Raw genomic sequence first — 27,322 nt, 5'->3', positions numbered from 1 at the left:
AGATTCACCACCCTCTGACGAAAGAGATTCCTCCTCATCTCCTTCCTAAAGGAACGTCCTTTAATTCTGACGGCTGTGACCTCTGGTCCTAGACTCTCCCACTAGTGGAAACATCCTCTCCACATCTGCTCTATCCAAGGGTTGAGGGGGAAAGATGCATCAGCCATGATTGAATGGCGGAGCGGACTCGATGGGCCGAATGGCCTAATTCTGCTCCTGTGTTTTATAGTCTAATGGTCTACCCACAAAACCAAGTCTATCGTAGCAATGTGCACTGTAGCATGTGACTTCAAGTGAAACAATGTGGACAATCAACTAACGTCTATCGTATTCTCTCCCTTAGACAGTTTTGGGGTCTCCTATGGAACTCTCTCTGCTAAATAACATGGACAACCACACGTAATTCTCACGGTGCCTTAACGATGATGGTATTAGAAGATTAAGACAACGCCCTCTCAAATGCTGCAATCATGCTGTAACATTTATTTAAACTAAAGTCTCTACTTCATACCGGGGAGGACTTGGGGAAGAGAATTTGTTTTCAAGTATTAAGAGCAACTTAATACTTAATACTTGTCGACAGTTGCATTGTTGATGGCAGACATCACCAACGGCAACATATCTGTGGTGTTGAGCACTAATATACTGCATAATCACTTTAGACAATAGGTACAGCAGTAGGCCATTCGGCCCTTCGAGCCAGCACTGCCATTCAATGTGATCATGGCTGATCATCCCCAATCAGTACCCCGTTCCTGCCTTCTCCCCATATCCCCTGACTATGCTATTTTTTAAGAGCTCTCTCTTGAAAGTATCCAGAGAACCTGGCCTCTGAGGCGGAGAATCTCGCACAACTTGGAGCTGGGAACAAAGATGATGCGGTGGAATATACTTGGAGTTTCAACATCCGAAGACCCCCTTATGTCCTTCAGTGTGCACAGTGTACTCCTTTAGTTTAGTTTTCGAGAAACAGCTTGGATACAGGCCCTTCGGCCCACTGGGTCCGCACCGACCAGCGATCCCCCGCACACTATCCCTGTACACACACTGGGGACAATATACAATTGCACCAAGCCAATTAGCCTACAAACCTGCCCGTCTTTGGAGGAAACCGGAGCACCCGGAGAAAACCCACGCGGGTCACCCGTAGTCAGGATGGAACGCGGGTCTCCGGCGCTGTGAGGCAGCAACTCTACCCGCTGTGCCACCGAGCCGATCAGTGATTAGTTTTCAAACGGTTCCAATACATTGATGACACTGTTAATTATTGTCCTCGTGTTTTGTCAAAAATAAGGTTTTTCACCGTCCTGGTGAATTTTCTTTCATGTATTTGATTGGCCGCCTGCTGTTCAGTTAACTTACAACACAGGAAGGATTTGTGGCATTGACAGCTACAACGGACCCTGCTGATGCAGAAGTGTTGAACCATTAAATAAATGCTCAGGCGGAGATTAAAATAGCAGACATGCACAGCATGTGAACTTTTTATTGATCCAGTTCTCTAACTAACATTAACCTCGGCCTACCCGATCTCCCGGCTGCCAAACACCTTAACTCCCCCTCCCATTCCCACACCGACCTGGGCCTCCTCCACTGTCAGAGTGAGGCTACACACAAATGGGTGGGGAGAGAAATGAAGTAGGTATATCAACACTTTTTATTCCGATTTTGACTTTTTATTTCTTTACGTTTGTCCTAGTTCTTTTACTTACTCATCGACTACACTCATTTGGTAGTTTAGGGTCTTACACATTCACTTTCTCTTTCATTTTCTTTCTTTCTTGCCCTTTCTCTCTTTTTCTATTTCATCTTTGCTAAAATTAAAATGGAAGCAGTACAATAAATGTATTATGTCATATGCCGAGGTTTTTACTTTTGAACACTGCTTCTAATAAAAATATTTTAAAAATTGCTTGGGCAGCTTGCACCCCAGCGGTATGATTATTAATGTCTCATTTTGAATAACCCCTGCACCCCCTCTCTCTCCTGCCCTCCCCCACCCTAGTTGTCCTGCTAGTTCCACTGTTCACATCCTTGCATCCCTCTCATAAGCAGGGTGCATTCAACCTGTCTATTCCTCTCATGATTTTGCCCACCTCTATAAGATCACCCCTCATCCTCCTGCACCGAGACCCAGCCTGCTCAACCTCTCCCCACAGCTCAGGCCCTCGGGTCCTGGCAACATCCTGGTAAATCCTCTCTGAACCCTTTCCAGCTTGACAACATCTTTCCTCTAACAGGGTGACCAAAACTGAACACATTGCCCTCGATTCCCCAACCCAGAGTAACAGACTCTGTGTGTCTAATCCATCTGCACCTCATATTTCCCCATCAGAATTTTTTTTAGAAGGGAGGTCATGGTGGCACAGCGGTAGAGTTACATAGAAACATAGAAAATAGGTGCAGGAGTAGGCCATTCGGCCCTTCGAGCCTGCACTGCCATTCAATATGATCATGGCTGATCATCCAACACAGTATCCCATCCCTGCCTTCTCGCCATACCCCCTGATCCCTTTAGCCACAAGGGCCACATCTAACTCCCTCTTAAATATAGCCAATGAACTGTGGCCTCAACTACCTTCTGTGGCAGAGAATTCCACAGATTCACCACTCTCTGTGTGAAAAATGTTTTCCTCATCTCGGTCCTAAAAGATTTCCCCCTTATCCTTAAACTGTGACCCCTTGTTCTGGACTTCCCCAACATCGGGAACAATCTTCCTGCATCTAGCCTGTCCAACCCCTTAAGAATTTTGTAAGTTTCTATAAGATCCCCCCTCAATCTTCTAAATTCTAGCGAGTACAAGCCGAGTCTATCCAGTCTTTCTTCATATGAAAGTCCTGACATCCCAGGAATCAGTCTGGTGAACCTTCTCTGTATGGCAAGAATGTCCTTCCTCAGATTAGGAGACCAAAACTGTACGCAATACTCCAGGTGTGGCCTCACCAAGACCCTGTACAACTGCAGTAGAACTTCCCTGCTCCTAGACTCAAATCCTTTTGCTATGAATGCTAACATACCATTCGCCTCCTTCACTGCCTGCTGCACCTGCATGCCTACTTTTAATGACTGGTGTACCATGACACACAGGTCTCGTTGCATCTCCCCCTTTCCTAATGGGCCAAGACGAATGATTTTGACAACTTTTGAGACGTTTCTCCATTTTAATCTGATATATGATACAACAGCATTGTACTCCCTCACCATTTCTTTAAAAGACAATATTTTATTAAAACATGCATGTACAGGAAGATGATGCACAGAAAACATGCTCAGCAGTGACATCTGTGCAAATACAATGACAAACTGACCGAAGATATAATGGGAATTTGCAAGCATACGTTTCACTGGCTTATCATCGTCCTTTTTCTAATTCCCTTTTTTAGGCCCTCGTGCTTATCTGCCTTGCGCTCGGAGAGAGGCGAGCGAGTCCTTGGCCTCTTTCGAGGGCCAGTCTATAGAAGGGTCTCGGTTCGAAACGTCACCCATTCCTTTTCCTCCAGAGATGCTGCCTGACCCACTCAGATACTCCAACATTGTGTACCAACACCTGAAACCAGCATCTGCAGTTCCTTCCGACACGCACGCCAATTCAACGTTGCCCCATTGGCTATTGAGGGAGTGCAGCGTAGGTTTACAAGGTTAATTCCCGGGGTGGCGGGACTGTCATATGCTGAGAGAATGGAGCGGCTGGGCTTGTACACTCTGGAGTTTAGAAGGATGAGAGGGTTCTCATTGAAACATATAAGATTGTTAAGGGTTTGGACACGCTGGAGGCAGGAAACATTCCAGATGTTGGGGGAGTCCAGAACCATGGGCCACACACAGTTTAAGAATAAGGAGTAAGCTATTTAGAACGGAGACGAGGAAACACTTTTCCTCACAGAGAGTGGTGAGTCTGTGGAATTCTCTGCCTCAGAGGGCGGTGGAGGCAGATTCTCTGGATGCTTTCAAGAGAGAGCTGGATAGGGCTCTTAAAGATAGCGGAGTCAGGGGATGGGGGAGAAGGCAGGAACGGGGTTCTGATTGGGGATGATCAGCCATGATCATAGAAACATAGAAATTAGGTGCAGGAGTAGGCCATTCGGCCCTTCGAGCCTGCACCGCCATTCAATATGATCATGGCTGATCATCCAACTCACATTGAATGGCGGTGCTGTCTCGAAGGGCTGAATGGCCTACTCCTGCATCTATTGTCCATGTTTCTCTCTCTCTCTCTGGCTATCTTCACACAACCAGCTGGGTGAGTGCACTAACTGTGACCCTTCAAGGACCAAAGCTCAGCTGAGTGGAAAAAGTTCCCTCTTGGGGCGGCACGGTGGCGCAGCGGGTAGAGCTGCTGCCTCACAGCGCTGGAGACCGGGGTTCCATCCTGACCGCAGGCGCTGCTGTCTGTACGGAGTTGGTGTGTGTGGATCGCTGGTCGGTACATACTCGGTGGGCCGAAGGGCCTGTTTCCGCGCTGTATCTCTAAAACTAAAACCTAATGTACTTGAGTTTGGCTTGATTATGTCTATGTATAGCATTATCGGATCGGTAACAAAGCTTTTCACTGTACCTCGGTACACGGGATAATGCTAAACCTGAGGCTAAATCTAGATTTCAACGAGTGTTGAAACTGATCTACGAAGTTTAGACCTTGAAGACCATTAACCATGCTTGGGGGGTCACTGAGAATGTGGTATCTGTACACTGTGGACGGCTCGATTGTAATCATGTATTGTCTTTCCCCTGACTGGTTAGCACGCAACAAAAGCTTTTCACTGTACCTCAGTACACGTGACAATAACCCAAACTAATCTCCCCCCCTTCCCTTCCCTTCCCCTCCACACCCTTTGCCCGCTAACCTGTTGGTACCCCGAAGATAGACACGAAATGTTGGCGTGACTCAGTGGGACAGGCAGCATCTCTGGAGAGAAGGGATGGGTGACGTTTCGGGTCGAGACCTTTCCGCTGAGTTACTCCAGGATCCCGTGTCTGTCTTCAGTGTCTGCAGTCCCTTGCGGTACCACCTGATTCGGTGTGGCCATAACCTCGCCACGCCGAGGTGCCCCGTTTGGTCCCTTTGCCACGAGTTGCTTCCACTGCTCCGACCGCCTTCACCCCGACGTTTCGCCTTGTGTTTGGATAAGGGTGGGCTTGGGAGTTGCGTGTCCTGCACCCCCCCCCCCCCCCCACCCCCCAGGTGAAAAGAAGGGGTGTCAGCTACACAAAGCAGCAGACAGAAGCATCGTAGTTTTATTTCTCGGGGAGAAGGCAGGAGAATGGGGATCGGGAGAGATAGATCAGCCACGATTGAAAGGTGGAGTGGACTTGATGGGCCGAACGGCCTCATTCTGCTCCTACCCACCACCGATGAACTTGTGAACCTGGAGCTGGGCGACCCCTGGGGGGGAGGGGCAGAATGTGATCTCCGTGACCGTCCAAAGCCAAACGACACCAACTACAGGGGCTGAAGCTCAGCGTAGCCAACCCACCCCCTTTTTTATTGACCGAACAGGGACCTCTCATTGACCTCTGCATGGAGCTGGATCCCATTGAGAGATCTCTCTCAAATGATTTTATCCTTGGCAGGAAAGCCCGGTGGATCGATGGTATTGAGAGCTATCCAGGGATCTCGCCACATACGAAGGGAAGAGATATTTTGACTTGCCACCACCTGGCAACTGTAACCAGAGGGCCTAAATGACATGGAACCCACGGCCACAGTATCTATGCCTCTGGCCGTCTCTGTGCGTCTTTGCGCACACACACTTCACGGGAGCGCTGGAGAAGAACACTGCTGGCGGTCGAAGCAAAGCCCGTCCGCGCAATCTGCCGACGTTCTTCATCAAATCTTTAAACCGACTGGTTCTCGAGAATTAGTCCATGGGCTGGGTGCCGATCGTGGGGGAGAGCCGTCGCCCACTGGTGTGGAAGGTCCTGAGCCCGAGTTTTCCTTTTATTCCAAAAGCAGAAATGAAACGGATGGGGAGGCAGCGGTTTTTAGAGGTCGCTTTCGTCCGGCTCGTCCCGGCTCCCGCGCCGGAGCGCAGAGTCGTGGCTGCGGCCGCCGGTCTTGCCCGACCGCCCCTCACTGGCGTGCTGTACGGAGTAACGGAGCAGGGCAGAGTGAGAGGGGAGGAGAGAGAGCCGCGGTGTTCGTGTGTCAGTCACGCCGCACCGTGGAACCCACCCAATTCCCCCCTTCCCCACAAACACCTCCCTCTTGAAACATATAAGATTGTGTGAAGGTGTTTAAGAAGGGTCTGAAGAAGGGTTTCGGCCCGAAACGTTGCCCTTTTCCTTCGCTCCATAGATGCTGCTGCACCTGCTGAGTTTCTCCAGCTTTTTTGTGTAGCTAAGATTGTTAAGGGTTTGGACACGCTAGAGGCAGGAAACATGTTCCCGATGTTGGGGGAGTCCAGAACCAGGGGCCACACACACAGTTTAAGAATAAGGGGTCGGCCATTTAGAGCGGAGACGAGGAAACACTTTTACTCACAGAGAGTGGTGAGTCTGTGGAATTCTCTGCCTCGGTGGAGGCCGGTTCTCTGGATACTTTCAAGAGAGAGCTAGATAGGGCTCTTAAAAATAGCGGAGTCAGGGGATATGGGGAGAAGGCAGGAACGGGGTACTGATTGGGGATGATCAGCCATGATCACATTGAATGGCGGTGCTGGCTTGAAGGGCCGAATGGCCTATACTCCTGCACCTATTGTCTATTGTCTTCTCCCCTCTCCCATCGGGCAAGAGGTACAGAAGTGTGAAAACACACACCTCCAAATTCAGGGACAGTTTCTCCCCAGCTGTTATCAGGCAACTGAACCATCCTACCACAACCAGAGAGCAGTGCTGAACGACTATCTACCTCATTGGAGATCCTCGGACTACCTTTAAATTGGACTTGACCTTGCACTAAACGTTATTCCCTTTATCCTGTGTCTGTACACTGTGGACGGCTCGATTGTAATCGTGGACAGACAAAAATGCTGGAGAAACTCAGCGGGTGAGGCAGCATCTAGGGAGCGAAGGAAATAGGCGATGTTTCAGTACAGTCCAATATGTTGCTCCAGTAAAGACGGGTCCATATTTGATGCAGGCAAGGAAATGTTTAACATCTGCCCAGCTCATGCCACTGTTAACATGGCAATGAGTTTGAAGGGTCTCGACCCGAAACGTCGCCTATTCCTTCGCTCCGTGGATGCTGCCTCACCCGCTGATGCCCCGAGTTCCTACGGCTGGCATTGCGAGCCGCTACGAGACTCCTACGGCCTCGCTACCGACATTCCTCGAGTTCGAATCAGGGGGGAAAACTCGGGAGAGTTTGTGAGTAACTTGGGAAAGTGGGACAGGGGCTTTACGCAGATTTTGGCCACCGAGGGGCATCGAAGATTGAGGGGGGATCTTATAGAAACGTACAAAATGCTTAAGGGGTCGGACAGGCTAGATGCAGGAAGATTATTCCCGATGTTGGGGAAGTCCAGAACTAGGGGTCACAGTTTAAGGATAAGAGGGAAGTCTTTTAGGACCGAGATGAGGAAAACATTTTTTTTCACACACAGAGAGTAGTGAATCTGTGGAATTCTCTGCCACAGAAGGTAGTTGAGGCCACAGTTCATTGGCTATATTTAAGAGGGAGTTAGATGTGGCCCTTGTGGCTAAAGGGATCATGGGGTATGGAGAGAAGACAGGGATGGGATACTGAGTTGGATGATCAGCCATGATCATATTGAATGGCGGTGCAGGCTCGAAGGGACGAATGGCCTACTCCTGCACCTATTTTATATGTTTCTATGTTTCTATGAGTTGCGAACCAGCACTGACCTTCTCCTGGGGCGATTCCAAGGTGGCACTGCCAGTTCTGCACGGGGGCAGAAAGAGTGCAGGCAGCGAAGTGTTGTAGGCCTTCATGGAGGGAAACTGGTTGCGGTCCATGGATGCGGAGGAGTGTGGCCTCATGCCCGCTGAGATGGACAGAGCCGTCCGGGCATCACGCGGTCTGCCCAAGCTGTTCGATTTATTCTCCCTCCGCTGGTACTCAATGGGGGACTGCAGGGCTGCAGAGATAAGAGGTCCTTATTTCTCAACATACAGGCCCTTCGGCACAACTTGCCCACACCGGCCCAACATGCCCCATCTACACTCGTCCCACCTGCCTGCCCTTGGTCCATATCCCTCCAAACCCGTTCTGTCCATGTAACATGCCCCAAGAACAATCCACACTAAGCTCTTCAATCCACACTTCAGCTCTTAGAATAAAGGGGAGGTCATTTAAGACTGAGGTGAGAAAAAACTTTTCACCCAGAGAGTTGTGAATTTGTGGAATTCCCTGCCACAGAGGGCAGTGGAGGCCAAGTCACTGGATGGATTTAAGAGAGAGTTAGTGGAATCAAGGGATATGGGGAGAAGGCAGGCACGGGTTATTGATTGGGGACGATCAGCCATGATCACAATGAATGGCGGTGCTGGGTCGAAGGGCCGAATGGCCTCCTCCTGCACCTATTTTCTATGTTTCAAGGTGAAGGTGGAAAGATTGCATGGGAATCCGAGGGGTGACTTTTTCCACACAAAGGGTGGTGGGTGTATGGAACGAGCTGCCAGAGGGGGTAGTTTTTTTAAAATAGGTACAGGAGGAGGTCATTCGGCCCTTCGAGCCAGCACCGCCATTCATTGTGATCATGGCTGACCGTCCCCAATCAATAACCCGTGCCTGCCTTCTCCCCATATCCCTTGACTCGTTTTATTCTCCCTTTTATTCTAAGATAGGTGGGGTTGTGGATAATGAAATAGATTTTCAAAGTCTACAGAGAGATTTATGCCAGTTGGAAAAGTGGGCTGAAAGATGGCAGATGGAGTTTAATGCTGATAAGTGTGAGGTGCTACATCTTGGCAGGACAAATCAAAATAGGACGTACATGGTAAATGGTAGGGAATTGAAGAATGCAGGTGAACAGAGGGATCTGGGAATAACTGTGCACAGTTCCCTGAAAGTGGAATCTCATGTAGATAGGGTGGTAAAGAAAGCTTTTGGTGTGCTGGCCTTTATAAATCAGAGCATTGAGTATAGAAGTTGGGATGTAATGTTAAAATTGTACAAGGCATTGGTGAAGCTAATTCTGGAGTATGGTGTACAATTTTGGTCGCCAAATTATAGGAAGGACGTCAACAAAATAGAGAGAGTACAGAGGAGATTTACTAGAATGTTGCCTGGGTTTCAGCAACTAAGTTACAGAGAAAGGTTGAACAAGTTAGGGCTTTATTCTTTGGATCGCAGAAGGTTAAGGGGGGACTTGATAGAGGTCTTTAAAATGATGAGAGGGATAGACAGAGTTGACGTGGATAAGCTTTTCCCACTGAGAGTAGGGACGATTCAAACAAGGGGACATGACTTGAGAATTAAGGGACAGAAGTTTAGGGGTAACATGAGGGGGAACTTCTTTACTCAGAGAGTGGTGGCTGTGTGGAATGAGCTTCCAGTGAAGGTGGTGGGGGCAGGTTCGTTTTTATCATTTAAAAATAAATTGGATAGTTATATGGACGGGAAAGGAATGGAGGGTTATGGTCTGAGCGCAGGTATATGGGACTAGGGGAGAATACGTGTTCGGCACGGACTAGAAGGGTCGAGATGGCCTGTTTCCGTGCTGTAATTGTTATATGGTTATATGGTTATATATGGACTCCACTAGCCCCTAGAGCTCTATCTAACTATCTCTTAAATCCATCCTGTGATTTGGCCTCCACTGCCCTCTGTGGCAGGGAATTCCACAAATTCACAACTCTCTGGGTGAAAAAGCTTTTTCGCACCTCAGTCTGAAATGGCCTCCCCTTTGTTCTAAGACTGTGGTGGCCCCCTGGTTCTGGACTCGCCCAACATTGGGAACATTTTTAACTGCATCTAGCTTGAGGTTGGGATTATCCCAGCCTTGAAGAAACGGTAAGACAGGTTCACTGGCGCTGTGAGGCAGCAACTCTACTGCTGTGCAGTCGTGCCCACCGTTGACTCGACCATTGCGATTAAGAAGGAACTGCAGATGCTGGAAAATCGAAGGTAGACAAAAGTGCTGGAGAAACTCAGCGGGTGCAGCAGCATCTATGGAGCAAAGGAAATAGGCAACGTTTCGGGACGAAACGTTGCCTATTTCCTTCGCTCCATAGATGCTGCTGCACCCGCTGAGTTTCTCCAGCACTTTTGCCTCCCATTGACTTGACCATTAATCTTTCTTGCAATTGCTGGCTGGAAGGCGCTTTCCGCATTAGGATGGAACCCGGGTCTCTGGCACTTGCCAGCGCTATAAGGCAGCAAGCGCCACCGCGCCACCCTGCTAATGAAGTCATTTGGCCATTTTTTTCACCCACCGTTTAAAAAGTTCCGCTGGGACTCCAGGATCTGGCTGACGCTGGAAACCCATCCCTGCCGGATTTCGGGATTGGCGACTTGCAGGACGTATCGCACCATGTTCCCGTCAGTCCCACGAGAGGTCAGCGTGAATTTACAGGGGTCGTTGTCCACCGATTCCTCAAGTCCCAGGCAGCTGACCTGAACGGGGAACACGGAGAGAAATCTTCGCTAGAGATCGTCGCAGAAGTAACACAATAATGCTGGAGTGACTCAGCTGGGACAGGCAGCATCTCTGGAGAGAAGGAACGGGCGACGTTTCGGGTCATAGTAACATAGCTGCAGGAGTAGGCCACTCGGCCCTTCGAGCCTGCACCGTCATTCAATATGATCATGGCTGATCATCCAACTCAGTATCCCGTACCTGCCTTCTCTCCATACCCCATGATCCCTTTAGCCACAAGGGCCACATCTAACTCCCTCTTAACTATAGCCAATAAACTAGCCTCAACTACCTTCTGTGGCAGAGAATTCCAGATTCACCACTCTCTGTGTGAAAAAAAAAAAAATTTCTCATCTCGGTCCTAAAAGATTTCCCCCTTATCCTTAAACTGTGACCCCTTGTTCTGGACTTCCCCAACATCGGGAACAATCTTCCTGCATCTGGCCTGTCCAACCCCTTAAGAATTTTGCGAGTTTCTGTAAGATCCCCCCTCAATCTTCTAAATTCTAGCGAGTACAAGCCGAGTCTATCCAGTCTTTCTTCATATGAAAGTCCTGCCATCCCAGGAATCAGTCTGGTGAACCTTCTCTGAACCTTCTCTATGGCAAGAATGTCTTTCCTCAGATTAGGAGACCAAAACTGTACGCAACACTCCAGGTGTGGTCTCACCGGGGCCCTGTACAACTGCAGTAGGACCTCCCTGCGCCTAAACTCAAATCCTTTTGCTGTGAATTCTAACATACCATTCGCTCTCTTGCATTGTCGAGACCCTCCTTCAGACTGAGAGCCACAGGAAAGGGAAACGAGAGATATAGACGATGATGTAGAGAGATAAAGAACAATGAATGAAAGATATGCAGGCAAAAAAATATTGGTGAGGTGGGGATAGGGAAGCGTGCAAACTCCACACTGACAGCGCCTGAAGTTTCCCTGCAGTGAAGACTCAGAGTGTCTGATGATGTATTAGTTTTAAGTGGAACCAGAAAAGGCCGGCACGGTGGCGCAGCGGGTAGAGTTGCTGCCTCACAGCGCCAGAGACCCGGGTTCGATCCTGACTACGGGTGCTGTCTGTACGGAGTTTGCACGTTCTCCCCGTGTCCTGCGTGTGTTTTCTCCGGGTGCTCCGGTTTCCTCTCACACTCCAAAGACGTACAGGTTTGTGGGTTAATTGGCTTCAGTGAAAATTGTAAATTGTCCCCAGTGTGTGTGTGTGTGTGTGTGTGTGTGTGTGTGTGTGTGTGTAGGATAGTGTTACTGTGCGGGGATCGCTGGTCGGCGCGGACTCGGTGGGCCGAAGGGCCTGTTTACGTGCTGTATCTCTAAACTGCAAGGGGGAAAATTGGACAATGAATCCTTCCTTTGAAAGAGGAGGGAGAGAACGATTTTGAACAAATCAAACAGTAGAGAAAGAACAGGTTGAACAGCAAAGGTACACAAAAAAGCTGGAGAAACTCAGCGGGTGCAGCAGCATCTATGGAGCGAAGGAAATAGGCAACGTTTCGGGACGAAACGTTGCCTATTTCCTTCGCTCCATAGATGCTGCTGCACCCGCTGAGTTTCTCCAGCTTTTTTGTGTACCTTCGATTTTCCAGCATCTGCCGTTCCTTCTTAAACAGGTTGAAAAGCAAAGTAATTTCAACAGAGGATCACAGCTCATTTTTCCAAACTGTTCATTGAAATATCTCACACATTCTGAAACCTTGCAACAAAAGAGGCAGCAATTACTTTGCAGTTAATTGGGAGCTGGTGGGTATTGATGATGTCTTTGGCACCGTTTTGAAATATAATGGATGCTTTCCTGTCCCTGACTCAACAGGCACTGAGCCCTTGCCCAGACCGGGACATGTTGCTGGGCCTCTCAGCCTGCTGCTCTGCAGATGGTCACCAGGGGGAGTGCAAGAGCAGGGCAAGGCTGGAGAACCAGGCTTGAAAGATCAGGGACAGACACAAAATGCTGGAGTAACTCCAGCGGTTTCTGGATTCCCTCTCCCTTTAGAAAAATGATCTATGCCTTTATTCTCATCACCTGCCTGCCCCTCCACCTACTTCAGCAGCATCTGCAAACTTGGCCATGAAGCCTTCAATCCCCTTATCCGAATCATTAATATACAAATGGGAGGAGAAGTGGCCCCTTTCACAACTCCACTCTGGAGAACATGGATCGGAGTAAGTCAGCGGGCGTGGATAGGTGACGTTTCGGGTCGAGCCCCTTCTTCAGACTGAGGGTCAGTGGGGAGGGAGACTAGAGTTGTGAACAGGTGCAGGACAAATCAGAGCCGGCCCCGATGACCAGGGAAAGGTGGAGCCCACAATGGTCCGTTGTTGGCTGTGGAAGAGGTGATAACGAGGGGATGTATGGATGTGACCAGTGGAACTGGCAGGACGACTAGGGTGGGGGTGGGGATGGAGAGAGAGGGAAAGCAAGGGTTACTTGAAGTTAGAGAAGTCAATGTTCATACCACTGCCCAAGCGAAATATGAGATGCTGTTCCTCCAATTTGTGCTGGGTCTCACTCTGACAGTGGAGGAGGCCCAGGAGAGAATGTGAGAATGGGAAGGGGGAGTTAAAGTGTTAGGCAACCGGGATATCAGGTGGGCCCAGGCGGACTGAGCGGAGGTGTTGAGCGAAATGATCGGCCAGTCTACGCTGACGTGTGAAATGGCGGGAGGGTTGGGCTGTAGAGGGGACGGGACAGGAGGGCGCCGCGCGGCTCCTCACCTTAATGCTGTTCTTGAAGAGGTAGCCCGGCAGTGAGAAGCCCTTCTTCTTATCCAGTGGCTCGCTGAAGATGACGATCTGCTCGAAGAGGAATACCCGTCGCTCCTTGCAGCGCGACAGCAAGCCGGCGTCCTGTTCCGTCACGTGAAACGTGTCCTGTTGCAGGAGTTTGCCCTGCGCTGTGATCTTGCCCTGTGGGGGGGGGTGGGGGAGGGGAGGAAGCAACAACGCGCGGGTCAGGCTCCGCGGAAGCACGGCGGCGCGGCGCTAACGGGAACACCGGGCGCCGCCGATAAACGGCGGCAACACCTTATCCGAAGACGGACACAAAATGGTGGAGTAACTCAGCGGGACGGGCAGCATCTCTGGAGAGAAGGAACGGGTGACGTTTCGGGTCGAGACCCTTCTTCAGACTGAGAGTCAGGGGAGAGGGAGACACAGAGATAAGGAAGTGTGAGGTGTGAAACCGGGACAAAGGGGATGGAGATCGAGGCAAATGTAGAATAGATCATTGTTGGCTGGGAGAAGGTGACAACAAAGCAAACAGAGATAAAATCTAGTCTGAGACAGTCAGACTGGTGGGAGAATTGGGAAGGGGGGGAAACATAGAAACATAGACAATAGGTGCAGGAGTAGGCCATTCGGCCCTTCGAGCCAGCACCGCCATTCAATATTTTCATGGCTGATCATCCACAATCAGTACCCCGTTCCTGCTTTCTCCCCATATCCCTTGATTCCGTTAGTCCCAAGAGCTAAATCTAACTCTCTCTTGAAGGATGGAGAGAGGGAAAGCAAGGGTTACTTGAAATTAGAGAAGTCAATGTTCATACCGCTGGGGTGTGAGCTGCCCAAGCGAAATATAAGGTGCTGTTCCACCAATTTGCACTGGGCCTCACTCTGACAGTGGAGGAGGCCCAGGACAGAAAGGTGGGGGGATGGGAAGGGGGCGTTCAAGTGTTTGGCAGAGTAACTCAGCGGGACAGGCAGCATCTCCGGAGAGAAGGAATGGGCGACGTTTCGGGTCGAGACCCTTCTTCAGGCTTACAGTTGCCACTGAGTGAGGGAAGGAAAGGGAAGCAAGTACCTCGAAGCCTTGTAGGCGACCCACATTCATCATGTCATTGCAACGTCGGGGGACAAAGCACATCACCTCTACGGCTTTCTACATGGGCGAAAACATCACAAGGTCAACATACATGCAAACGGTTCACCAGTTCTAGGAGCAGAATGAGGCCATTCGGCCCATGAAGTCTACTCCGCCATTCAATCACGGCTGATCTATCTTACCCTCCCAACCCCATTCTCCTGCCTTCTCCCCATAACCCCTGACACCCGTACTGACCAAGAATCCATCTATCTCTGCCTTAAATACATCCACTGACTTGTGGCCTCCACAGCCGTCTATGGCAAAGAATTCCACAGATTCACCACCCTCTGACTAAAGAAATTCCTCATCTCCTGCCTAAAGGTACGTCCTTTAATTCTGAGGCTGTGCCCTCTAGTCCTGGACTCTCCCACTAGTGGAAACATCCTCTCCACATCCAGGCCTTTCAATGTTCTGTACATCTCAATGAGGTCCCCCCTCATTCTTCTAAACTCCAGCGAGTACAGTCCCAGTGCGAGTACAAACGCTCATAGGTTAATGCAATCATTGCTGGGATAATTCCGGTAAAAGAGTTTGCACGTTCTCCCCGTGACCTCCGTGGGTTTTCTCCGAGATCTTCATTTTCCTCCCACACTCCGAAGACGTACAGGTTTGTAGGCTAATTGGCTTGGTGTAAATGTAAAAATTGTCCCTAGTGTGTGTAGGATAGTGTTGATGTGCGGGAATCGCTGGTCGGCGCGGACTGAGTGGGCCGAAGGGCCTGTTTCCGCGCTGTATCTCTAAACTAGATGAAAATAAACTAAATAAACTTCAACCGAAGCCTAATGTGAGTGAGTAATGATCACTGTACCTCTAACTGAGTGGTGTCCAGCCCGGCCTTCTTTGAATACTTCAGGAAATCCTGCGGGAGGAAGGAAGAGGAACAGGCAAGTTAAGGATGTAGGGAAGGAACTGCAGATGCTGGCTTACACCGAAGACAGATGCAAAAAGCTGGAGTAACTCAGCGGGACAGGCAGCATCTCTGGAGAGAAGGAATGGGTGACGTTTCGGGTCGAGACCCATCTTCAGACTGAGATTCAGGGGAGAGGGAGTCTAGAGACGTGCAAGGGTAAAGGGCCTGTCTCACTTGGGCGTCATTTGCACGTAATTTACGCGACATCATTTACGTGGCACGTCGCACACGTGATGCGCGCATGGTGCGTGATGACATAGGCAGTGACACGCAGTCGCGCGCGGCGCCCCAGGATTTTGGCATGTACAAAATCTTCGCACGCCATCTGCCTGATGCACAAATGACGCCCAAGCTGGGACAGGCCCTTAAGGCGTGAAAAGGACAGATCAAAGCAGACGGTGATAAGGAAATGTAGAATGGTTCATTGTTCGCTGAGGGGAAGGTGACAACGAGGCTTGCGACCAGTAATATTAAACCAGGGGGGCAGGAGAACTAGGGTGGGGGAGGGAGGGCCGGAGAGAGAGAGAGGGAAAGCAAGGGTTACTTGAAGTTGGAGATACGACGTGGAAACAGGCCAGTTTGAAGAAGGGTCTCGACCCGAAACGTCACCCCTTCCTTCTCTCCAGAGATGCTTGCCTGTCTCGCTGAGTTACTCCGGCTGTTTGGGTCTGTCTTAAGTTAAGGATAGCAGATGAGTCAGCAATATCAACGCCGTTAAGCAGAATGATTGCTGTTCCACGCCGCCAGAGAGCCGCTCATCCAGATACGTGGACAGCCTGGCGCGGACACGGGTAGAAGCAGGGTGCATGGAGGGCTGATGCAGAGGATGCAGAACTTAAGGAGGTAGCATTCACCTTGCTGCATGGGGCGTTACAATAGACAATAGACAATAGGTGCAGGAGTAGGCCATACGGCCCTTCGAGCCAGCACCACCATTCAATGTGATCATGGCTGATCATCCCCAATCAGTACCCCGTTCCTGCCTTCTCCCCATATCCCCTGACTCTGCTATCTTGAAGAGCTCTATCTGAAACCCCTGTCCCACGGTACGTTTTCATTCCAAGAGCTCTCCCGAGTTTGCCCTGATTCGAACTCGGAGATTTACGGTAATGGGCTCTCTTCACCAGTCTTCCCGTGCTTACCTGCCGTTAGCGAGTCTTCCCGAGTACCTGCCGTTAGCGTTACGAGCCGCTAAGAGACGTCCCCGAGCTCCGACGTACCCGCTACGTTCATTCTCCGTGCTTACCACGAGTTTGGTTTTTTTTAACTCGGGAGAGCTCTTGGAATGAACTCGTACCGTGGGACAGGGCTTTAACTCTCTCTTGAAAGCATCCAGAGAACCTGCCTCCACCGCCCTCTGAGGCAGAGAATTCCACAGACTCACCACTCTCTGTGTGAAAAAGTGTTTCCTCGTCTCCGTTCTAAATGGCTTGCTCCTTATTCTTAAACTGTGTGTGGCCCCTGGTTCTGGACTCCCCCAACATCGAGAACATGTTTCCTCCCTCTAGCGTGTCCAATCCCTTAATAATCTTATATATGTTTCAATGAGATCATCTCTCATCCTAAATTCCAGTGCATACAAGCCCAGTCGCTCCATTCTTTCAACATTTGAGTCCCGCCATCCCGGGAATTAACCTTGTAAACCTACGCTGCACTCCCTCAATATCAAGAATGGCCTTACTCAAATTAGGGGACCAAAACTGCACACAATACTCCAGATGTGGTCTCACTAGGGTCCTGTACAACTGCAGAAGGACCTCTTTGCTCCTATACTCGACTCCTCTTGTTGCAAAGGCCAACATGCCATTCGCTTTCTTCACTGCCTGCTGTACCTGCATGCTAACTTTCAGTGTTTAAGAAGGAACTGCAGATGCTGGAAAATCGAAGGTACACAAAAAAGCTGGAGAAACTCAGCGGGTGCAGCAGATGCTGCTGCACCCGCTGAGTTTCTCCAGCTTTTTTGCTTACTTTCAGTGACTGATGTACAAGGACATCCGGGTCTCGTGGTACTTCCCCTCCCACACTCCAAAGACGTACGGGTTTGTAGATCAATTGGCTTCGGTAAAATTGTAAACTTGCCCTAGTGTATGTGTGTGTGTGTGTAGGATAGTGTCAGTGTGCGGGGATCGCTGGTCGGCGTGGACTCGCTGGGCCGAAGGCTTCTGTTTCTCTAATCTAAGCTGAACATGTTTACTTTACAATGCGGTTGAGATGGTCAGCCTGGTGTGTTGCTACACTACCCGGGTTATTAATACTTCCTTCCCGGGAGCACCAGGGCCATTCCTGGAACTGCATGAGGTCTGGAACATTCCTGGAACTGGAACTCGGAGACGAGGAAACACTTTTTTTAGAACGGAGACCGGGAAACACTTTTTCTCACAGAGAGTGGTGAGTCTGTGGAATGCTCTGCCTCAGAGGGCGGTGGAGGCAGGTTCTCTGGATGCTTTCAAGGGAGAGCTAGATAGGGCTCTTAAAGATAGCGGAGTCAGGGGATATGGGGAGAAGGCAGGAACGGGGTACTGATTGGGGATGATCAGCCATGATCACAGTGAATGGCGGTGCCGGCTCGAAGGGCCGAATGGCCTACTCCTGCACCTATTGTCTATTGTATGCTGTATCTGGCAATAAATCAAACTCAGCTCAAAGGCTTTCATGCTGCCTGTAGTCGTCCCCTTGCAAATAGCAGCAGGGTCTGTCTTTAAAGGGGCCAGAGGATTCGCAGGGCCATGGCCATTTGCTTTGCCATAACCATTTTGCAACAGCTAGCATGCGAGGTGTAGCTGCTTTGCAGCTCGCAGTTCTGCCGCAGCAGCGGCGCAGTTGCAGCGTCCGCCGCGCGCGCAGTTGCAGCGCATTCAAGGCCCCCCCCCTCCCCCGAGACCTGCAGGGCGAAATTGCGCGTTTGCGGGGTGCCAAGTTTCAAGCGACGCAAGGGAGCCGTTCACCCACACGCAGCACCCTCTACGGCACGGTGGTGCAGCGGGTAGAGTTGCCGCCTCACACCGCCAGTGGCCCAGGTTCCATCCTGACCACAGGTGCTGTCTGTACGGAGTTTGCACGTTCTCCCCGTGACCCGCGTGGGTTTTCTCCAAGATCTTCGGTTTCCTCCCACACTCCAAAGACGTGCAGGTTTGTAGGTTAATTGGCTTGGTGCAAATGTCAATTGTCTCTTAGTGTGTGTAGGATAGTGTGAGTGTGGGGGGATCGCTGGTCGGCGCGGACTCGGTGGGCCGAAGGGCCTGTTTCCGCGCTGTACCTCTAGACTAAACTAAACTACGGAAGCTGGGACGTTATGGTACAGTTGTACAAGACATTGGTGAGGCCACATTTGGAGTATTGTGTCCATTTTTCTTCACCCTGCTTCAGTAAGGACATCGTTAAGATGGGGAGGGTGCAGATAAGATTTACGAGGGTGTTGCCAGGACTAGAGGGTGTGAGCTACAGGGAGAGGTTGAGCAGGCTGGGTCTCTATTCCCTGGAGCGCAGGAGGATGAGGGGTGATCTTATAGAGGTGTACAAAATCATGAGAGGAATAGATCGGGTAGAGACGCACAGACTCTCTTGCCCAGAGTAGGGGGATCGAGAACCAGAGGACATAGGTTTAAGGGGAAGGATTATATAGGAATCTGGAGTGAAAGGCGGATGAGGTTTGTGACTGTGTATTTTTTAATGTAAGCCTCGGTCTGCCTTGTCTCTCCCTCCTGCTCCTAGACCCCTATCCCAACTCCCGGAATCTGCAATGTGCAATCTTCCGACGTTCCTCGATAACGGAGAAGTCAGGATTATGTTTAGTTGAGAGATACAGCGCGGAAACAGGCCCTTTTCGGCCCACCGAGACCCCACCGACCAGCGATCCCCGCACACTAACACTATCCTACACACACACACACTAGGGACAATCTCCGTACAGACAGCACCCGTAGTCGGGATCGAACCCGTGTCTCCGGCGCTGCAAGCGCTGTAAGGCAGCAACTCTACCGCTGCGCCACTGCTAAAAAAAAGTAATCGTCTTTTAAAGACCGCCTTGACGAGAATGAGTGGGATCGGCAAACAAAGGTCAACGCCAGCAAGAACAAGCATCCCCCCCCCCACCCTCCCCCCTCCGTAGAATATTGTGTCAGCCGGCTCAGGAATAGAAAGTTCCCCACCTTTAGTAGAAGCTGGTATTTCATGATTCTCTGAACGGGTTTGATAAGCAAGTCATTCAACTGAAGCCTGTGGCCTAGTTGCTGCTTCAGCTCCTGAAAAACAAGCAGAGACCATTACCAGAGACACTCGAATGTCGCTCTCCCCATCTCCGCCACAAATCCGCTGCATTCACCGCATCCTATCTCAATTGCTTGTTACATCCTCCTAAGTGTATTCAGCCCTTTGCACCACCAGCAGATTAAATGCTCCACATTCCCTCTGACCGGCCACTTATAAAAATGCTTGCAGCCAGCTTTACTAATGCTGCATTCAAAGCCACGGGTGAGAGGGTTAACATACGATGAGCGTTTGACGGCACTGGGCCTGCACTCGCTGGAGTTTAGAAAGACGAGGGGACACCTCATAGAAACTTACCGAATAGTGAAAGGCCTGGATAGAGTGGATGTGGAGAGGATGTTTCCACTAGTGGGAGAGTCTAGGACCAGAGGGCACAGTCTCAGAATTAAAGGACGTTCCTTTGGGAAGGAGATGGGGAAGAATTTCTTTAGTCAGAGGGTGGTGAATCTGTGGGATTCTTTGCCACAGACGGCTGTGGAGGCCAAGTCAGTTGATATTTTTAAGGCAGAGATAGATAGATTCTTGATTAGTACGGGTGTTTTGGTTGTGGGGAGAAGGCAGGAGAATGGGGTTAGGAGGGAGAGATTGATCAGCCATGATTGAATGGCGGAGTAGGCTTGATGGGCCGAATGGCCTAATTCTACTCCTATCACTAATGAACTGAGTCCACATGCATACCCAGAGTGAAATGAAAGGGCACTCACTTCAAAGTAGGTATCGATGTATTCGGAGACGATGTGCTCAGATTTAGGTTTGTTCTGGCAATAAACCACGTACATATGTAACCGTCTTTCCTGGAAAATAATAGACGATGATTCCGCTTAGGTTTTAGCACCAGACAAGATCACAACGCACACAGGCCGCCACCGCCGCCATTTTCCCTCGCTCGCTCGTACTCGCACGCACGCATTGCCTTCGTTTCGGGCCCTTCGGCCCCTGTAATCGCCGCTGAGCGTCTGGCTGGGCAAGCAATCACAGTGAAGGTGAGTTTGAGTTTGGTTTATACAAGGTACAGAAGTGTGAAAACGAACGCACACCTCCAGATTCAGAGACACTTTCGTCCCAGCTGTTATCAGGCAACTGAACCATCCTACCACAACCAGAGAGCAGCGCTGAACTACTATCTACCTCTTTGGAGACCCTCGGACTATCCTTGATCGGACTCTGCTGGCTTTACCTTGCACTAAACGTTATTCCTTTATCATGTATCTGTACACTGTGGACGGCTCGATTGTAATCATGTATTGTCTTTCCGCTGACTGGTTAGCACGCAATAAAAAGCTTTTCACTGTACCTCAGTACACGTGACAGTAAACTCAACTCAACTAACAAGACACGCCCTATCTCACTTGGACATGCCTGATTTAAACGGACTGGGCGGCACGGTGGCCTTACAGCACCGGAGACCCGGGTTCGATCCTGACTACAGGTACTATCCGTACGGAGTTTGCACGTTCTCCCCGTGACCTGCGTGGGTTTTCTCCGAGATATTCAATTTCCTCCCACACTCCAAAGACGTACAGGTATGTAGGTTAATTGGCTTGGTGTGTGTGTGTAAATTGTCCCTAGTGTGTGTGTGAGGTAGTGTTAGTGTGCGGGGATCGCTGGTCGGCGTGGACTCGGTGGGCCGAAGGGCCTGTTTCCGCACTGTGTTTGTAAAAACTATATTTGCCCTGATCCAAGTTCACTAGCGAAGCGTTCACTCAATGTACTTGTCTAATTATTTCTTAAACGATGGGATCGCGTGGAGTCAAGATGAGGATTCATTCATTGTGCGTGTGCAGGTAGATGCGGGCAGAGCTGCGGGTTCCAGCGTAAAGGGGCTGTCCCACTTGGGCGTCATTTGCGCGTAATTTACGCGACAACAAAATGTTCGTGCGCCATCTGCGTGAGGCGCAAATGACGCCCAAGTGAGTCAGGCCCTTAAGTGCTTCGTTTCGCTGCCGTTTTGCAGCCTGGTTCTTGGACCAAGGGGTAAAACGTGGTACCCACGTCGTCCCTCGTTCAGCCAGCGGGCAGCCGGTGAGTGCATTGCCCCGTTGCACGAGCAAGACTGCGTGGGTGCAGGGAACGGCAGCATTGAAAGGCTCGCATCCTTTGCACAGATCTTGCGCACGTTGGTTAGGCACAGCACCTCACAGCCAGTCCTCGTTCAGCGCGCCTCGCGGTGAGCCGACGCAGCCCGCAGCTCTCCAAAGAGCTTCACTTCACGATAAATAAGCAGGGGGTTGTGGGCGTGAACACAAGAACGTAAACGCAGAGACTATTTGCGCTCCGCTCTCATACGCCCGCTCGAGGTCAAAAATGGTCCCGACCAGAGGTGACTCTTCCCTGAAACGTTACCATTCTTCACGGCTGCGCCAGAGACGCGGGTTCGATCCTGACCTCGGCTGCTGTCTGTATGTCTGTGTGTGTGGACTTTGCACGTTTTTTCCACGGGACCTCGTGGGTTTCCTCCGGGTGCTCCGGTTTTCTCCCACATCCCAGAGACGTATGGGGGGGGTCGATGGGTTAGTTAGCGTTAGAGATACAATGTTGAAACAGGCCCTTCTGCCCACCGAATCCGCGCCGACCAGCGATCGCCCGTTCACACTAGTTCAATCCTACACTCTGGGGTCAATTTTTACAGAAGCCAATTAACGTACAAACCCACACGTCTTTGGAGTGTGGGAGGAAGCCGGAGCACCCGGAGAAAACCCACGCAGGTCACGGGGAGAACGTGCAAACTCCGTACAGACAGCGCCCGTGGTCAGGATCGAACCTTGTTTCGTGACACCTGCTGTTGGCTAGGGAGGAGGTGATAACGAAGGGATGTGAACAGTGGAACTAGCAGGACCACTAGGGTGGGAAGGGGGGGGGAGATAGAGAGGGATAGCAAGGGTTACTTGAAATTAGAGAAATCAATGTTCGTACCGCTGGGGTGTAAGCTGCCCAAGCAAAACATGAGGTGCTGTTCCCCCAATTAGTGCTAGGCCTCACTCTGACAATGGAGGAGGCCCAGGACAGAAAGGTCGGTGGGGGGATGGGAGGGGGAGTTGAAGTGTTTGACAACCGGGAGATCTCTTGGCAGACTACTTGGGCTCCTATGTTGGGCTCGATGCGATGGTGCAAGAACTCAGTGCTGCAGTCTAGCAGTTACAGTGAGGTCAGGGGCTGGCGAACACCAACCGTTTACAACAGACACCGGTTGCGCAGCGGGTAGAGTTGCTGCCTCACAGCGCCAGAGACCCGGGTTCCATCCCGACCACGGGAGCTGTCTGTACAGAGTTTGCACGCTCTCCCCGTGACCTGCGTGGGTTTCCTCCCACACTCCAAAGACTTGGTGCAAGTGTAAAAATCGTCCCTAGTGTGTGTGGGATAGTGTTGGTGTACGGGGATCGCTGGTCGGCGCGGACCCGGTGGGCCGAAGGGCCTGTTTCTGCGCTGTACCTCTAAACTGGGACGACAGATGGCACAATGGGCTAAGTGTTCGGCTGGCAACCGGAAGGTAGCCGGTTCGAATTCCGCTTGGAGTGCATACTGTCGTTGTGTCCTTGGGCAAGACACTTCACCCACCTTTGCCTGTGTGTGAATGTGTGTGAATGTGTGTGAGTGATTGGTGGTGGTCGGAGGGGCCGTAGGCGCAGATTGGCAGCCACGCTTCCGTCAGTCTGCCCCAGGGCAGCTTTGGCTACAGAAGTAGCTTACCACCACCGAGTGTGATTGAGGAGTGAATGAATAATGCGATGTAAAGCGCCTTGAGTATTAGAAAGGCGCTATATAAATCCCATCCATTATTATTATTATTAAACTCAACTACCACACAATGGATTCCTAAAGTTAAAAGACGCTTGCGGTCTCAGCGTTTTTTTGCGCAGTTTTGAACAGCAGATGGATTAAGTGACACTGGTCCACTCTGAAGCAGCAAAAGGCCAGGGGGAATGGTTAGATGGTGGCGGGATCTGGGATGTGGACGGGCTCCATCTTAGGTCAGTTACTGCTGAGGACTCACATGTTTTATGAAGAGAACTGCCAGTCGCTCGGGCTCCTCTAGGCATTTCTCCAGCTCGCCTAAGAAATAGCTGTGAATGAAAGATATAGATAATTTAATAATAATCTGCCCTGCACACCGCTGCCCGCCAGGACTGCTTCTGCAACGGCGCCACGAACAGGCTCGTTCTCATCGAGGGTGGTGGGATTTTTGCAAGCTCAGCATTTTTTAAATTTTTTTTTCAACTGCAGATGCTGAAAACCTGAAATAAAATCAGCGCAGGCTGCAAATACTCAGCGGCTAGCTCAGCCCCCTCTCACTGTCTTTTGGAAGCACAGCGTGGAAACAGGCCCTTCGGCCCACCAAGTCCACACTGACCAGCGATCATTAGGTTAGTTGAGCTGAGAGATACAGCGTGGAAACAGGTCCTTTGGCCCATCAAGTCCATACCGACCAGTGATCACTAGTTTAGTTGAGTTGAGAGATATAGCATGGAAACAGGCCCTTCGGCCCCCCCGAGTCCGTGCCGCCCATCGATCACCCCGTTCACAGTAGCCTAGTTGAGTTGAGATAGATATATGCACAGTGTATATGCACAGTGTGGCATGGAGTCTTTTACCCAGGGGAGGGGAATCGAGGGACAGAGGACATGGGTTTAAGCTGAGAGGGGAATGATTTAATCAGGGTAACTTTTTCCACACAGTGTATGGAACGAGCTGCCGGAGGAGGTAGTTGAGGCTGGGACTATCCCAATGTTTAATAGACATTTGGACAGGTACATGGATAGGGAAGGTTTAAAGGGGATAAGGGCCAAACCCAGGCACATTGGCTGAAGGTAGATGAGGCATCTTGGTCAACATGTTGCAACAAGATCATGTTGCATCCAAGTTTGACCTCAGGACCCCTCCCCCCCCCCCCCCCCCCCCCCCCCCAACTCCTCAAAGCCCTGTATCTCAAATGCTCGCCAGTTTCCTTCCTTGGAACTGCAAGTGCCGGTTTAAACCGAAGATAGGCACAAAGTGCCGGAGTAACTCAGCGGGACAGGCAGCATCTCTGGAGAGAAGGAAGGGGTGACATTTCGGGCCGAGACCCTTCTTCTCGTGAGTTGGGGGAGGGGGGGAAAGGAAAACGAGAGATATAGAAGGCGATGTAGAGAGATGACGAACAATGAAATAAGGATTTAGAACGGAGACGAGGAAAGACTTTTTCTCACAGAGAGTGGTGGTGAGTCTGTGGAATTCTCTGCCTCAGAGGGCGGTGGAGGCAGGTTCTTTGGATGCTTTCATAGAAACATAGAAACATAGAAAATAGGTGCAGGAGTAGGCCATTCGGCCCTTCGAGCCTGCACCGCCATTCAATATGATCATGGCTGATCATCCAACTCAGTATCCTGTACCTGCCTTCTCTCCATACCCCCTGATCCCTTTAGCCACAAGGGCCACATCTAACTCCCTCTTAAATATAGCCAATGAACTGGCCTCAACTACCTTCTGTGGCAGAGAGTTCCAGAGATTCACCACTCTCTGTGTGAAAAATGTTTTTCTCATCTCGGTCCTAAAGGATTTCCCCTTTATCTTTAAACTGTGACCCCTTGTCCTGGACTTCCCCAACATCGGGAACTTCAAGAGAGAGCTAGATAGGGCTCTTAAAGATAGCGGAGTCAGGGGATATGGGGAGAAGGCAGGAACGGGGTACTGATTGGGGATGATCAGCCATGATCACATTGAATGGCGGTGCTGGCTCGAAGGGCCGAATGGCCTACTCCTGCACCTGTTGTCTATTTGCAAAAATGTAACGACGAGAAAGGAAACAGAAAGAATGAGGACGTCTCGGATGTCCTGGTATGGAACACCTCATCTTGGGCATGGATGTGACGTGGACAGAGGAATTGGGAGTGGGGGGATAGAGTCAGTCTAACTGAATAATGAAAGGCCTGGATAGAGTGGATGTGGAGAGGATGTTTCCACTAGTGGGAGAGTCTAGGGTGTATATATATATATATATAGATATATTGAACTTCTACCATTTATTACATTGTTTACAGAGTACTATGTTTGCTTATCTCCTGTACCTTCTGCAAGAAAGGATTTCATTGTCCTATCTGGGACATAAGACAATAAAACACTCGACTTTTGACTCTGACTGTGAAACAAACGGCTGGAGCCACAAAATATCAATGGATATTTTTAAGACTGATAAGATTTTTAAGATTGATAGATTCTTGATTAGTACGGGTGCCGTACTGGGTGAATGAGTCAGAGTCATAGAGAGATACAGTGTGGAAACAGGTTCTTCAACCCAACTTGCCCACACCGGCCAACATGTCCCAGCTGCACTAGTCCCACCTGGCCCATATCCCTCCAAGCCAGTCCCATCCATGTAGCTCCTTGAACATTGGGATAGTCCCAGCCTCAACTACCTCCTCCGGCAGCTCGTTCCATACACCCACCACCCTCTGTGTGGAAATGTTACCCTTCGGATTCCTATTACATCTTTCCCCCCTTCACCTTGAACCTCTAGTGCAGCCTCCATGTTCTGGAAAATAAAAAGTTACAACTGAAGTTACAGATGAAGAGTTTCACGGGTGGGTTCAAAGAAGAAGAGCCAAAATAAGAAGAGTGTTCCTTCAGCATAAATTCGAAGGAAAGAAGAAGCATTTTTGACGCGCCTTTCAGTAACACAAGACGACCAAAGTATTTCCCAGGCAAGGGACAATGGTTTCGAAGAGCAGTCAGTGTTTCAGCGTCAGAAACAAGGCAGGCATTTAGTGCAAGACAAGGTCACATCATTGGCAGTGTGACAAATCAGGATCACTCATCCCCGAGTTGTTGGTTGCGGGTGAGTGTTATACAGGACCTTGGAGAGCTCTCCCTCGCTCCTCGGCAAAATGAGTGGCCATCCTGGCCACAGGCGCTGTCTGCACGGAGTTTGCACGTTCTCCCCGTGACCCGCCTGGGTTTTCCCCGGGAGCTCCGGTTTCCTCCCACACTCCAAAGACGCACAGGTTTTGCAGGTTAATTGGCTTGATGTGAATGTGAGATTGTCCATGGTGCGTGTGGGATAGTGTTAGTGTGCGGGGATCGCTGGTCGGCGTGGACTCGGTGTGCAGCGGGTCTCCGTTCAAACGGACTGGGGGGTGGACGCCGCTTTGAAGGCCGGCTACAGAGGGCATGGCGGCGCAGAACGCTGGCGTGTGCCCAGTGCCCGGAAGGGGTGCCCATGGAGTTGGCAATGCCAGGGCACGCGTCCGAGCGTCACCGAGCATTAGCGCGCAAGATGCACGGATGACTCTGCCGAAAAATAATGCGGCTCGCAGCAAGCCCTTGGATTTGCGTTCTTTCACGGTTACGCTGTGCGAGGCCCAAGAAAATCCACTTTCCACGCATTCAATTCAAACGGTTTCACATTCGGGTGGAAACGCGGAACTGCAGATGTCGGTTCACAAAAATAAAAGACACAAAGTGCTGGAGTAACTCAGCAAGCCAGGCGGCACCTCTGGAGAAAGTGGGGCAACTGACGTTTCGGGTCGGGACCCTTCTTCAGACCGATTGTAGTGGGGGAGGAGAGAAGAAAGCTGGAAAAGGGGAGGCAGATGTTCGGAACAAAGGCCAGAGATAAGAACGACAGGTGCGAGACGGGTTAGAAGAGTTGCGGATTGTGAAGCCAGAGGGAGAGGTGGGGGGTTGGAGGGGGAGGGGAGAGAAGAGAGGGGGGTGGGTGTGGGGGAGAATAGAGGTGGGGAAAGAAGTTAAGTAGAGTTTACCCATGGGGG

At 50.6% G+C, this 27,322-nt stretch overlaps 2 protein-coding genes across 4 annotated transcripts in view; one reads left to right on the top strand and one right to left on the bottom strand.

Annotated features, from left to right (window-relative positions):
• The window catches only part of LOC116968817 (natural resistance-associated macrophage protein 2-like), a 61,628-nt gene extending 61,113 nt beyond the window's left edge, over window positions 1–515 (top strand). For all 3 annotated transcript variants that reach the window (XM_033015721.1, XM_033015722.1, XM_033015723.1), the window contains one exon: window positions 344–515. In XM_033015721.1, the coding sequence (XP_032871612.1) occupies window positions 344–403 (60 nt within the window). In that variant the 3' untranslated portion in view covers window positions 404–515. The remainder of the gene's footprint in view (window positions 1–343) is intronic.
• A 4,667-nt stretch (window positions 516–5,182) lies between these two features.
• Window positions 5,183–26,815, bottom strand: LOC116968749 (rho guanine nucleotide exchange factor 25-like). Its single transcript, XM_033015557.1, has 10 exons — window positions 26,649–26,815; window positions 23,572–23,641; window positions 20,285–20,374; window positions 19,463–19,555; window positions 15,213–15,263; window positions 14,342–14,419; window positions 13,258–13,449; window positions 10,337–10,517; window positions 7,805–8,037; window positions 5,183–6,082 (listed from the first exon to the last, which is right to left on the bottom strand). Exons 1-10 carry the CDS (start codon window positions 26,813–26,815, stop codon window positions 5,984–5,986), a joined length of 1,254 nt encoding a protein of 417 aa, XP_032871448.1. The 3' UTR covers window positions 5,183–5,983.
• Between the last annotated feature and the right edge of the window lie 507 nt (window positions 26,816–27,322).

The sequence above is a fragment of the Amblyraja radiata genome, chromosome 46 (assembly GCF_010909765.2).
Source record: "Amblyraja radiata isolate CabotCenter1 chromosome 46, sAmbRad1.1.pri, whole genome shotgun sequence".
Taxonomy (NCBI): Eukaryota; Metazoa; Chordata; class Chondrichthyes; order Rajiformes; family Rajidae; genus Amblyraja; species Amblyraja radiata.
This window is presented reverse-complemented; position numbering and strand designations above follow the sequence as displayed.